This window comes from Gallus gallus, chromosome 8, assembly GCF_016699485.2.
Source record: "Gallus gallus isolate bGalGal1 chromosome 8, bGalGal1.mat.broiler.GRCg7b, whole genome shotgun sequence".
NCBI classification, from domain to species: Eukaryota; Metazoa; Chordata; class Aves; order Galliformes; family Phasianidae; genus Gallus; species Gallus gallus.
In genome coordinates this window covers 20,342,243-20,356,216 of record NC_052539.1, presented here as the reverse complement: position 1 = coordinate 20,356,216, position 13,974 = coordinate 20,342,243, and the positions used below count along the sequence as shown (strand labels likewise).

The window sequence follows — 13,974 nt, the reverse complement described above, 5'->3', positions numbered from 1 at the left end:
CTGAAATGATTACACATTTACATAGTAATAACCCCAACACTCCCCACATTATTTCATGGCTAGCATATTTCCACTCAGCGAGTGATCCATGTGTTTTAAATTATAACCTGTACATAGGAAATTAGTTACTAAGTACGATATTCACAGGCTCGTCTGACACTTCTAATTAAGGTGATTTACACAGAATTATCCTACGAAATAAAAAAATGGTGTTTTGCTAGCTAATAAAATATAATTACTACCCGCTTTTATAAGTTACAGTTAGTTTTAATCTATTTGGGGAATTGTTTGTCTAGTTCATTACAGCAAAACAACTTCTTTGCCTTTTAGGGACCCCCACCCCTCGAACTACCAAATAAGAAAGGCGACATCCTGGGAAGGGGCAGCACTTTGGGCAGCCAGCACTGCCCCGATGGCTTTGTGTCTCCAGATGGAAGCCCGTGTTCCTGCTGTGTGTTCCTGCTGTGTGTTCCTGCATGTGAGGAAAAGCTTCTCCAAAAGAGCAGTGATGCAGTGGCACAGCTGCCCAAGGAGGTGGTGGGGTCACCATCCCTGGAGGTGTTCAAGGAACGTGGGGATGTGGCACTGAGGGATGTGGTCAGTGGGCATGGTGGGGTGGGGTTGGACTGGATGATCTCAGAGGCCTTTTCCAACCTTAATGGCTCTATCATTCTGTAATCCCATGTGTGCAGATGCTCGGTGGCTTTGCAGGGATGCTTGTGCTCATCCCTCGCAACGCTGCACAGAGGCCGCCATGCACCTGCTATTTCCCATCCCCGCATCTCATCCCCAGAACACCCTCTGCAGCCCCCAGGATGTCACAGCCCCAGCTGGAGCGTGGCCAGCTCCCATGCGGCATCCCACAAAGCCAGGAGCACACCGTGGCCGGCTGATGTATTTCTGCACAAACAATCCAGTGGACACGATTTATTTCCAGCAGCTCAGGCTCCCAGCCTCGGGACGGAGCAGCAGCAGCAGAGCCGCGCGGAGCAGACGCCGGCAGGGAATGAGCAGCAGCCGGGCAGAGAGGGAATTGGATTTTTGTGGATGCCAGTTTAAATAAGTGGAAGTGTCACTTGAAGCCTAAATAAGGAAATGAGGGTTTGATTATATATGTTTTTTAAGCTACACGAGGCCAAACCCTCGCCCAGCCGCGGGTGACAGCTCCCCGGAGCCGCTGCACGTGATCTGCGCTGTCAGGGGGAACGCGCCGGGGTGTTTAACCTGCTCCAAATGCTGATTTAAACATCCCCTGCATCCAATGGGGAAAGGGGCTGAGTGCTGGAAAAAACAGCCCAAGCCCCCGGAGTGCTCTCCAAGTCAATACTTGCGAGCCCCAGTGCCCAGCTGGGAAGTGACACTGCAGCAGGAATGCAACAGGAGCACAGAGTGCTCCGAGTAGGGGACCCCAGCACATGGCATCCCTCTGCCCGCCCTGTCCCTGCTCGTGGGGTTTGGCAGGTTCTGGGTGGTGAAGGAGTGGTGAGGGGTGAGGGTGGGATGGAGAAACATTTCACCGTTTGAAAAGGAGGTGGCTGGAAAGAGGGAAGTTGGAGGGAAAGGTCATGCGCGAGATTGATCCGGGGGGCTCTTTGCTACCATGGCTGTAATGAGTGTTTAATTATTCCCAGCTCACATGGCAGTTCAGAAGAGGTTCTGCAGAAGGCATGCATCGCTCAAGGGAAAATCACCGGCCGAGGATTTATTTCTCACCTCTGGTTCCTGTGTATAGCCCCCAGTGCTGGGCCCCCTGTCAAGTGCTGCACCCCTCTGCCTCCTCCTCCTCCCCGTGGGTCCCACAGACCCTGGGCTTAGGGCCTGGGCTTTGGGTGCTGCCAGCCTGCAGCACTGCCAGGAGGACTCAGACTGCCTTACGAGCGCTGCTTGGATGAGGAGATGTGTGGCCCACAAGTTTCTCACCCACCTGCAAACTTCACACCAGGTCATGGGGCTGCTCTGCATCCTTAGGGGATGTGCTGGGATGGGGCACCCGAAGCAGGACCAGGACAGGCACCTGCCCCTCCTGCCCATGATCAATCTGCCACCGCGAGGGGCAGAGACACAAATCAGAGGGAGGAGAAAGAAGATAAATCCGCTACATCAACAGCACCACATTCACTAGTTAATAAACAGCCTTCTCTCCTCGTAAATCCCCTCCTTTCTTCCGTGCTTCTCCACCAGTGACAGTGGCAGGTGTGGACCTGGGCTGCTCCAAGCCCTTCTGGTGCAGAAAAGATGGGTCTGGGTGGGTATCCTTCCCCCTGTACACACAGGGTGGGGAAGGAAGGACAACTATGGGATGGGTAGATGGCATGACAAAACCCCATCCAAGCACATGGGCTTTAGGTGGTGCTTATAGGGTATTTGGTGACAAAGTGCCTCACACCACGGCAGAGCATGGCAGCTGGTCCCATGTCCTGTCCAAGTGTCACTCATCAGCTGTTGCTCCTGGGCACCTACAGATGTGCCTGCATCCCAAATTTGGCCATCAGACCCCTGAACTGTGCTCTGGCACGGAGGAGCTATGGGGTATGGACCGACCCCATCCCAGCAGCGTGGTTTGCTGGGGGATAAGGAGCCTAGAGGCACCATCCCGCTGCACAAAGTATGGCCAGGCACTTAATAGCACCTGTCCCCAGCATCTCCAAGCGTGGATTTATGCCTCCAGGGGTCACCTCTGGCGAGACTCTAATAACATGACTTTATTAGCTTTCTTGTTCCTTCTTTAAGATACAGGAGCACAGGGGGAGGAGGGCAGCGGCGGGGAAAAGGGGGGTGCACGGGGAGGAAGCGCTGCCCTGGCAATTCCCCTCCTGGGTGACAAGGGGGAGAGGGAGAAAAATGGCGCTCCCTCGAAATTTATCATGCACCCAATTACAATGTTAATTGGCAAGTCCCAGAAATCAATTAATTCGCAAATTTTTTTCAATTAAAAATTAAGATAAATCATAAAACGTTATTAAGGAAAGGCCAAACTCTGTGAACTTCTTCTTCTTCTTCTTCTTTTTTTTTTTTTTTTTTTTTTTGGTAGGCATCTCGTTTTTGCTTTTTTTTTTTTTAATTTAAATAATAAAAAAAAAAAAAGAAAGAAAGAAAAGGAAAGAGCTGTGTTGCCAAAGCCCGATGCCCTTGAGTGCCTTTGCTGAAGCGCAGGGGGCTGTCATCAGCAGGACTGGGCTGAAGACAGATAAAAAAATATCGACCAGTCGGACACACTGCTTCTGCTTTATTGATCAGGCGGGAATTTAACTTGCTGTGCATATCCACCGTGTCAGCAAGGGCCACGGGCGAAATTAAAAGTACTTGGCTTGGAGATGTCGCCTTGATACCGGGGGGTGGGGAGAGAGGGAGGGGGACGCAGAGGGGGAGCAGGAGGGAAAGGAGAAGGAGGAGGTGGAAGAAGAAGAGGGGAAAAGCAGGAAGAGCAGCAGAAGTTGAGGAGTGGGAGGGAAATGCCTGTGGGCTCAGTGCGCTTTTGTCCGGGCGCCATCTCTCTTGGCCCAGTGCTCCCAGGTGACCGCTGGATGTGAGGAAGGGATGCAGCGTGCAGCTCAATGGGGCTTTGGGAAAGAAGTCCCTCTCAGCGCAAAGTGCCTCTGATCTTCCCCATTCAGACACTGGCGGATCTGCAGTGCTCACTGAGCGAGATACCTGGCTGTCAGGTTAAAGTCTCCGGCATAAATTGAGGAGACCCGGAGCAAGAGCCATGACCCTGCTGTGACACATGACAACAGAGCTAATTCGGGTTTTATGCTCTCTATTCATCCTGCTGGGCCTGGCAGCATGGCTGCTCACCCCTCCCCGTGCCGCTCAGAGAAGGCCCGGTGGGTTGGCACGGTGCTCAGTGCATCTGGAGCAGCAGAACTTAAGCACGGGGCTCCTTGTGCAGGAGGAGGGTCAAGAGCCAGTAAGAACTGCTTGTGTGCATCCCACCTGCCCAGGAGGAACACTGAAAGCTGCTGGCATGTGGTCACATATGCATCTCATCCCTCAGGTGTTGGCATAGGGTGACTTTAACCAAAAAGGCCACCAAAATTCTGTGAAATGCAGGCTGCATCTCCTGGTGCTCGGAGACATCTCGCCATAGCTTGTGTGGAAGTGGGTTGACCTGCCCGCCTCCCAAGGTCCCATAGCCTGGGACCCGTGGTGGGAGCTGGAGTTTTCCCACATTTGGGACAAGAGAATCAGAAGAGAAATTACTTCTGGACACATCAGAAGGGTCACCGGAGGAACTAGCAGCTCCTGAGGCGTGCACAGGGATGTCACCTGTTTTCCCAGCATGGTGGCTACGTGCAAGGACTGCTGCCAGGGTCAGCTAACCAGTGGTGGGAATGGGTAGGGGAAATCACAGCTCTGAAGCACAACTTTGCTGCTGGCCATGCAAGGAGGAACCTGCTTGCTGTCACACAGGGAAATAAAAATCCCCCCTGCCAAATACATTTTCTAAAGAGCACTGCATTTTCAAGAGCAGCACATCACGCTATTAAAAAAGAATGCACCCAAAGGCACATTTCCCAACCTTCCAGCGGTTGACTCAGCAACTGTAATATTTGTATTGTGACTTCCTTAGGCTTTTGGAATCCCCAATGGCCCTCCTACCTCAAACCCAAACCGTAGCCCCAAAGCCGCCTCTGTTCTCTACCCATAGGTGCTTGCACAAGGCACAAAACAGGTGGATGTGAATCAAGAAGACTTGAGTATTCATGAGTATCAAGAAGACACAAGAATTCATGTATTTGGGATGATGTGTTGCTGTCCTTATTTCTGACTTTTTAGCTTGGTGTTACTTAGCTGCTCAGTTAGGGACCGGCACTTCTGCTCCCCCCATTGCATGGATGCAGTGAGCAGAGCATCCCTCCCATCACTGCATCCCTCCCATCATCACTGCATCCCTGCTGCGCTATGCTTATGCTCCACCAAGGTGAGCCAGGAGGTAATTCCTCTTAGGAGGAGGAATACCAACAGTCTCGCTCTGCAAGAGTTAAACCCCATAAAACCGAGGCTTGTAGTTTTGTTTTCTTTCAATTTATACCCTTCACTTAAAGAATGGGGAGGGGGGGGCAAAAGGAAGGAGGGGGAGAAAAAAGAAAGCCAGGTGACATATTCTAAGAGGGAGCACCAAAAACGTGTTAAGCACTTCAAAATCTCATATATTCAATCGGCCTCTGGCAAGACATCTGCCTAATGTTAGCGCTTAAATATCCTTTTCCATTTTACATGCATTCAAGTCTCATTTGAGCGAAATGAAACGGTATTATTAAAGGGAGATTTTGCACAAATGGCCTGAATTTGACATGTCAAGTTCAATGAGGCTGTTACATATGTAACACCGAGAAGGGCTCGGAGGCTGCCTGCTCTTGAAACAGCGCCAGTGGCTCAGAAATGAAATTTGCATTCAGAGAGCCTGGCCGAGCCGCGCGGGGCTCAGCCGGGTGGTGCCCGCCGTGCTGGTGCTGCCCGTGCCAAGGGCTGTCCCTGCGTCCTGGTGGCAGCAGAAGCATTCCTGCAGCCTGGTGCGGGGCACCCTGGGTGGGTGGACGGGCAGCGTCCGGGTGGCTCTTCAGCTCTCTCCTATCCCAGCTCGAGCCTGGAGGAATCCCCTTCCTTCTCTTCCGCCACCATTGCGCGGAGCTCTGTGCTCCAGCAATGCCCCCTGAAGTCTCCAAAATGGAGGCAACAGCGCAAGGCAGCCCTCAAATTGCTTTGCTACCAGCCTTTTCCCTTTCCATCTGGCCCCAGGGCAGCCTTGCAGCTTGCTCGCACCAACGGAACCCAATGGCCATTCTGCTTTGGGGGATGCCGCCTCTGCGCAGCATCCCTGGAGCTGCCGATTCCCCGGTGCTGCAGGCTCAGCAGGTAGGAGGGGATCTGCCTTCCTAACCCCTAGAGCTGGAGATTTATGATTTGGTTGCAAATAATTAAGGTTTATTAAAACTTAACAGCGCGCACCACGATTGGCTACATCCTCTTTAAATGTAAAAAAAAAAGGGCCCTTGGAAAGCAGCCCCTCGGTTCGCTTCTCCCCATCAGACTGATAAGTAACAGCTGCTCAGCCATTTCGGTAACGAGTCAGCATTGGCAGGGAGCGGCCAGGGCTGCCGGTGCCCGTCACGTTTATAGGCCTACATTTTATTTTTATGTTTATTGGGTTATTTGAGATCATTATTAGTTTCTCTCTCCTCTTGTTGATGTGTTCTCGCTCCCGGCGAGAGCTGGGGCAGAGGGAGAAGGGGCCACCTGAGGGACGGAGCCCAGCGTCCCACCGCCAGCATCCTGCCCACTGCTGCAGCGGGCAGCCCATCCCTGTGCAGCCTGGATTGAGCCTTATCTATCACGAAGCGCGGAGAGTCGTTACTTAATAATTAATCAAGACCTCTGCTTCTTCGCCACCGCTTGCGTGGCCGAGCGGAGCGGGCGAGGGAAGCGAGGGCAAGCTGGGGAGAGCTGTCTTCTCTCTAACTGCTGCTGTTATTTAAAGGAATAATGCCATTCTTTTTCATTTGTCAGCTGGCCCACAATGGCCCTTGTCACGCTTTATGATTTAGGGTTTCCTTTCCTTTCCCATTAAACGCCACCTTCCCATCACTGCCTCGCGCCAGCCGTCCTCCGCGCCTGGCTCGCGCTTCCAGTTTCGCTCTGATATTGGCCCAACTTCTTTGATGGGCTCCTCGGAGCGCTAATTGCTTCTGTTCATTTAAACCTGTTCACTAATTTGCAGTGGCCCTTTATTAAGTTGGATGCGGCCCAAATGACGCCATAAATTACGCTCGCGAGGGGAGCGGGTGGCGCGGGGGATAAATGGGTTCTTCCCTGCCCCCTCTTTCCCTGTGCGGTGCCAGGATCCAACGTGATGCTTCGTGGGTGCTCCCTCAGACCTCTCTGCTTCTCCCCCTTCTGAGCATTTCTGGCTTGTTGCAAGGCAGAGCCCGGCCAAACTGGGGCAGGGATGGATCTGGTTCCTTCGCACTCCCCATGGCCATGCGAAGCCCCCTGCCCTGGTGTGCACACACACACTGGTACAGGAGCCCCCCCTTCTCTCCTACCACCTGGTGACGTAACTCAGCTTTCCACTGGTGGTTTGATTCCTTTCCTCACCTTTTAATGACCGGGGGATTCATTAATAATTGAAATAAACACGCTCTTTTCCAAGGCTGCTGAGTTTTATTAAGGCAGGGGCAGGGATCTGACAACCCTTGGCTGCAGTCTTTTCCTAAATAACTGCTAGCAGTTAAAATGCAATTATTATTATTATTATTATTTTTAATAAAAAGAGGACTTGGCCGTGCTGGGGAAAGCATCAGGAGCAGAAGGCAGCTCCCACCCTGCTCTATTGCAGGATGCATCCCGGATGTCACAGCAACCCATGCAGCCAGTATGGGGCCATGCTGCAGGTACCAGCTCTTGCTGTTTTGCTTTGCTTGCATGTCACCGTCTCCTTTGCCATGGTTGGATGGGGCCCTGGGCAGCCTGATCTAGTGGTTGGCAATCCTGCCTGTGGCAGGGAGTTTGGAACAAGATGATCTTTAAGGTCTCTTCCAACCTAAGCCATTCTATGATTCTATGCTGCTTACCTGATGTTCAGCTGGGTGAGCTTCTCTAGCTCCTGTTCCATGTGCTCCTGCAGCTCTCCGGGGCGCAGAAGGACCTGGCAGATGGGACAGATGGGAGCCTGGCTGTCAAACAACGTCGCTTTCTTTTTGCCTGTGCGGAAGGAAAAGAGGGGATAAAGCTTTAGCTCCTGTGCAGCCTCAGTCCTGGAGAAGTGGCCAAGAGCCGCGTCCCCTGCTCTGAGCCTTGTTTGGTTTGGGCACAGCTTTAGGTCAGATTTTCTCATCCCTTCTGCTCCTGAGCAGCAGGCACAGAGGGGACTGGTATAGTCCTGAATCCACAGTCTTCTTCTGCATACCCCCATCTCCCCCCAGTTCTCATGCTCCTTGAGGCAGCTACTAGCTCTGTCATGCAGATGGGCATGAGGGCATCCCAGTGACATAGCAGGGGAAGGAAATGGCACTGAGGGATGTGGTTAGTGGGCATAGTGGCGATGGGCCGGCAGTTGGGCTAGGTGACCTTAGTGGTCCTTTCCAACCTTAATGACTTTGTGATTCTATGATTCTACGAACAGCCCCATTTCTGGTGTGCCCCTCTGTAACCTTGGCTTCCCCCATTTCTAGAGCAGACGACGCAGCTCAGAGCCATATGCCACAGCATTTCTCTCTGTTCTTAACTAACTAAGAAAAAGCATTTAAATTCTCTGTGATGTCCCTGAAGCTGGGGGTCAGGACCCTGAAGAGCAGAGCTGTTCACCCCCCGATGCTGGCACGGCTGTCCCCTCTCTCATCCCCAACCACCACCCTCCTCGTCTCCAGCCCTGCCAGGTTTCCCCACTCCATAGCCAATTTCCTCCAGCTTGGAAACTTTATTACCCCCGCTGTAAGGAATATACAGTGCCTATTTAACGTAAAATAAAACTCTAAGGCAAACAGTGAAGTTTCAATAAAAGGGGAAAAGCCAGGGGTGCCCGTGCCCCTCTCCCAGCTGTATTAGCAGCTCTGCTCATGAGAGGGCGTGCGGAGCCCGGCTCAGCTGTGGTGGAGGAACATGCTTTATAGCCGCCTGTTGTCATCCAACGCCGACCCTCCTGCTGGATTATTTATTTATGTATTAGACATGGATCAAATTGGTTAAATCCGAGTGAGAGGCAGTAATGCACAATAAAGCAGCCAGCGCTGGATGCGAGGGGCTATGTGCAGTGTGGCCTTCCAATCAGAAGCCAAAAGGTGCCATTTTATGGCTCCTAACGATGGCAGAGCCCAGTTAAATGAATCCCCATTAAAGGAATAGACCTTCTTGAAGTATAAAACATCAGTGCGAGCAGCTTTACTGGGGCCCTGCTGCTCCCTGTGTAAGCGCCTGGTGCAGGCATTTAATGAGAGGAAGGGTGTGAGATGAGCTGGAATCACCTTGGCTCATCCTTGCCTTCCAACAGGACACGGTGCACATGCCTGGCAGAGCCCTCTCCTTTGGCCTCCCTACAGAAGATGAGGGAAACTGAGGCACGGAGCAGAGCTCCGTGATACGGGGCTTCCCCTGCCTCTCCAGCACCTCCGTCCATTGGGAGCTTTCCCACATGCAGGCCCAGGAGGAAAGCCCAAGTTGGACTTGAGTCGCTCCTGTGGCACATCCCTTGGCTCTGCATCCCTACTGCCTGCTGGAGAAGGAAGGATGAAGCGTGCTGCTGTGCAACTGGGTGCATCTCCCTCTCTTCAATAGTGCTCAGAAGTCACCAAACCCAAACAAGCAACTCCCGCTGATCCTTGCGGGAAAGGTCGGCATTTCAGTAATTCCACCTTCCTGCTGGAGCTTTTCCACTTTTGTGTAGCAGGGGCCTGAAATAGCCCAGGAGCGTCCCCGACCACCTGCTATTTATAAGCCCAACTTCACAGCAAAACAATGGAGCTGTCTGAGCCTCCCTCCCAAAATAAACAGGCAGCCTTTGAGCGGACGGGAAATCCTGCTGGATTCCCGCTGTGGGCTGTGCAGATGGATGGGGAAGTGGCTGCCCTCTGTCCTCTCACCCTGCATCCACACTCCCTGTCCCAGCCACCATCACGGGGCCCTCCTATCCTCCCCTGACACCCACAGTTTACGCTGGTGGGATGGGGATGCTCTCAGAGGTTGACCTGGAGGTGTCTGTGGTACTCTCTGAGGGTGTTTGTTGCGAGATGGTGGACAGTCCTGGAGCACAGTGGCAGTGGTATAAGGAGCCTTGGATAGGGATGTGCAGCTGGGGTCCCACTTGGGTTCCTGCTGCTGGTATCCTGCTTACTGCTCAGGGATCTTTGGTGGGCAAGCGTTCCTAAGCAGAGATGATTTCAGATTTCAACGTCTGGGGTAACTGGGGGGGATCTCAGACGTAGGAAGGACCCTCGCTGCATTCCAAAGCAGGAGAAATAAGCAACGATGGCCTTCTCTACCACCTACACAAATGATACTGCAACGGCTCTGTGTCAGGGAAGGACGTGGCAGCTGTCACCCTGCATCTGCTCCGAAAGTGTTGTGACAGCAGGGAAAGGTCCCCTGACTCCAGCAAGCGTGGGAGGCTGGGGCTCAGGCTACAGAAAGTACTTCAAGAGGGGCAGGAGAGCTGGGCTCTGGCCATGCAGCCAAGACCCTGCCACACAGCCTGCCACACTCGTGCCTAAAGCAGGAGACAAAGAAGCCCCAGCTCCTGGCCCAAGGGCTGGCAGCCACACTTTAGCAGGTGCTAGGCTAAGTGACAGTGACAGCAGAGGGGAGGGGATGGCTCCATGCCAGTGGGACACCTACACAACCCATCTCAGCTCTACCCCATGGCCCCACAGTTGCCCCTGCTGTCCATCCCATGGCACCCAGCTCCATGCTGGTGGTCCTGCGTGGTGGGATGGCGATCTGGAGTGTTCAGGTTTCAGTTGTCAATGCAGGGATAGAGGGAGATGTGAACACACCGTGCATCACTCTCCAGTGCTGGGCATCCTGGCATTCAGGAACAGCCAAGGACACTGTGTTGTGCATGCAGCTGGACCAGAGGGCATCTGAGTGGGGTGAAATGAAAGGTGCAGGCTCCAAGCTGCCTGCTCCAGCAGCAAGTGCTCCTTGCCCTGCCCTGTGCCAAGACTGCTCCTGGGAGACCCTGAATGGCTCTTTTCAGGCTTTTCTTTTTGGCAGCTGTGTTTTTGTTTTCCTGCCCCTCTCTCTCCCTGCCGCTCTCTGGTTCCACATGTTTACCCTCCCCGGCTCTGCTGTGCTCCCCCCGCCAACCCCCTGCTTGCCAGTGCCAGAGAGATGAAAAGGCAGAGCTGCAGCTCCCGCTGCCTGCATGGTCTCCTGGGCTCCGTGGAAATGTTGAACTCCAAGTGTTGAAACCAAATATTTCCTGCTCCTAAAGCCGAGCTCCCGACGCGCAGACGCACCCCTGCCTGGAGGAATTTCTCCATGGGTTCCATCAGAGGGCATCTATGAACGGCTCCCGGCCTTGGCAGGGGATGAACAGACCCCAGGTCAGGAGACACTCGTGGGAACGCACTCTCTGGTGAGGATATGCTTTGTCTTCCACTAAGGCCCTTCCCTAGGCCACCTGCCCACATCCCAGAGCATCTTCTCACTGCACCGTCCTTCCTCATGGGCATCCGAAACTCTCCCTTTCCCTGCCTTGCCCCCAGGAGCACCAGACCTGCCCTCCCAACTCTTCATTTCCCGATATCTCAAACTGTTTTCCACTTGTCTGAGTCCACAACTCTCCCTCCTTGGAGACGCCTCCCTCCATTTCATCCTCCCATTTTCTCTCTCCCTCTTAACCACTCCATCATTTAACACCCATCACAGCTGGTTGATCTGAAACCCTCCTGAATAGCAATGACCCCGCGCCGGGGCCCCGCACACTGCTCCGGGGCCGTGCAGGAGCCAGGTGGGTGGTAATGGAAGTGCTGACACAGGCTCCTTGACAGCACCGCTGCTATAATAATCCCTCCTGGCTCCCCCTCTGCTCAGCTTCCACGGCGATTATTTTCCATTCCATGATGGGCCGGCTGTTATTTGTGTACTGATAGCAGATATCTCGTGTGACAAGCTTCCCTTCCTTCCAGCTCAAAAAACAATAATTCAAAGAAAGCCCCATATTAGCTTGGAAATAGCCAAACGCCTGCTCCACTCCAGTGAGCCCTCATGGCATCCGATGGGGTGACAGCAAGTGGCGGTGAAGGGGAAGATGACAGCAGTGGTGATGAAGGTGGAGGTGGCCTGGGTCAGCACAGGGTACCTGGTGACAGCAACAGAGCGGCTTCGGGAGGACAAATGACTTGATCATATAGGGAGGGAGCATGGGGGGCAGTGCGTATTGCTGCCCCATCTCCTTGCCACACAGGAGGCACCTCTCCGTGCCACACCAGGTACCTGTGTTTTGTGGACAGCACAGGGCACGGGGCCATCCCTGCCACAAACCCTAGAGAGAGGGACAGGGGCTTTGCAGAGGGGATGGGGGATCACAGATGGACAGAGAGACCCCATGAGCAGATGGGGTGCAGCACAGAGCCAAACAGAGCCTCTGCATACCCCCGAAGGGTCTGATCCCCGGTAAGGGGCTGGGCAGCCGAGCAGCTTAGCAAATACACCTGCTTCTCCTGAGGCTAAACAAAAATCTAAGGCGGGATCCAAGGCTGAAAAGCTTGCTGAAATATTGATTTCCTTCCAAAGAAAAGAGAGGCTCTCGCAGCTGAGAGCTGGACACTGCAACGCCGCACGGTGCTGCTGCCAGGCACCTGGTGGGAGCCGTTCCATGTGACACCTCAGGGATGGTCCTTGGAAGGGAGGCACGGCCCTGTCCTGATGGGCACTGTGCTTCTGGGGGGCTCCTGGGGACATCCCCCAAATCCCAGGATCCCACCCCAAAAGCCACCTCCCCCCTGGGCGCTCCGTCCGCAGAGATCGTGGCTGCCCACTGCGGGATGGAGAAAGATGGTTGGAGCCGGGCAATAATTTAAGAAACTGAGTGAGTCTGTACATCCAATCACTTTACAAATCAGGGGAAAAGGAGAGAGGAGGAAAGGAAGGAGGGGGGGAGAAGTGAAAAGGCCGCGCAGGGAAATGCATCACAATTACTGTCTCAGCTCTAATGAGGAGCCTGTCATGAGGCTGTCATCCTGCGGAAAGCCACCTACTCAGAAAGATTCAATAAAAAAGTAGCAGAGAGATAAAAAAGAGATATATTTCAGCCCTTGCTAATATTCTTTTCATTTGTCCCAGCACAAAATAAGATACTGCACTTAACCGGCTCGGTTAAAATGAAAAGCGGGGGGGGGCGGGAAGGGAGCAGCATTGATCAATACCACTAAAAGCCGGGAGACACGGTGATGGAGTGCAATTTTTTTGTCTGTGCTGAAGCATAGCAGAGGCCCGGGCGGGGTAATTTATGATTCACACGCATGCTGGCTAACTAGAGGCTGACAAGACAATGAATCCTCGATGAGAGGAGTGCAGGCCACCTCGAGCTGGGAAGGGAGATTGTGACAGGGACCTGGGAGGGTGAGAGGAAGAGGAGGGCTGGGGACGGCCCCGTTACTCTGGAGATGGATGGAATGAGGGCAGCGGGGAGCAGCAGCAGAGGGCTGGTCCCTTCTGCACGCCAGAAACACTGATGGGTGATGCCATCCCTGCTGGCAGGCTGGTGACATCCTTCTGGCCATATGGTACAAGGGGCACTTGTCCCTCAGACACTGAGCTGGGGTGGCTGCTGGCTCGGTGGGATGAGACGAAGAGGAGGTGTTCCACTGCATTGCCAAAGCATGCCTCAATAATCCATGCTCCACGGTGGCTCTTGGGATGGAAAGACCTGGAGCAAAGAGCCATCTTCTGCTGACAAAAAGTGATGGTGGGAAATGGAGAAGGTGGGATTTTTGCAGGGACATCTGAATGTCTGTCTGGGAGCCTGCAGATGAGCTGAGAACTGCTGTCCAAGGCACTGTTTGAGGTCTGCTCCATGCCCCGATTGCTTCCTGTGTACCCAAACCCAGAGCACAGCCATGAGCAGGAGCACCTTCGTGTCCTCGGTGAAGGAGCTGGGAGCACCCCAAGGGACAGCAGCAGCCTGCAAATGGGATCCTCACTGTTGGAAGTGACAGAGGAGCCCTGGGACAGCCCCAACCTCTTGGTGACATGCAGCATCTAGCTCAGTTGTCCCCGCAGCACATGCAGCTCCCATGCCCTTGTCTTGGAGGGCAGCCAGTTGGTTGGGGATACGCTGATATGCCCACAATTTGAAGGGACAACCATGGGGCAGAGCTTTTCCCTGCCTCCCACCCACTCCCTCCCCCCAGCTCGCAGCTCCTCTCCTCCCTCGGGGGTGTGTGGGGCACACATCGAAAACACAGATATTGAACTGTCAAAACTATTTCCTACAAGAAAATAGATTCATCAGCTTGCAGCACGCAGGGTCATTGCCAC

At 53.6% G+C, this 13,974-nt stretch overlaps 1 protein-coding gene across 12 annotated transcripts in view; it reads right to left on the bottom strand.

Moving 5' to 3' along the window:
- Positions 1-13,974, bottom strand: part of RNF220 (ring finger protein 220) — a 165,621-nt gene that overhangs the window by 63,931 nt on the left and 87,716 nt on the right. For all 12 annotated transcript variants that reach the window (NM_001109987.3, XM_040704659.2, XM_040704658.2 and 9 more), the window contains one exon: positions 7,572-7,701. In NM_001109987.3, coding sequence (NP_001103457.1) covers positions 7,572-7,701 — 130 coding nt within the window. The remainder of the gene's footprint in view (positions 1-7,571; positions 7,702-13,974) is intronic.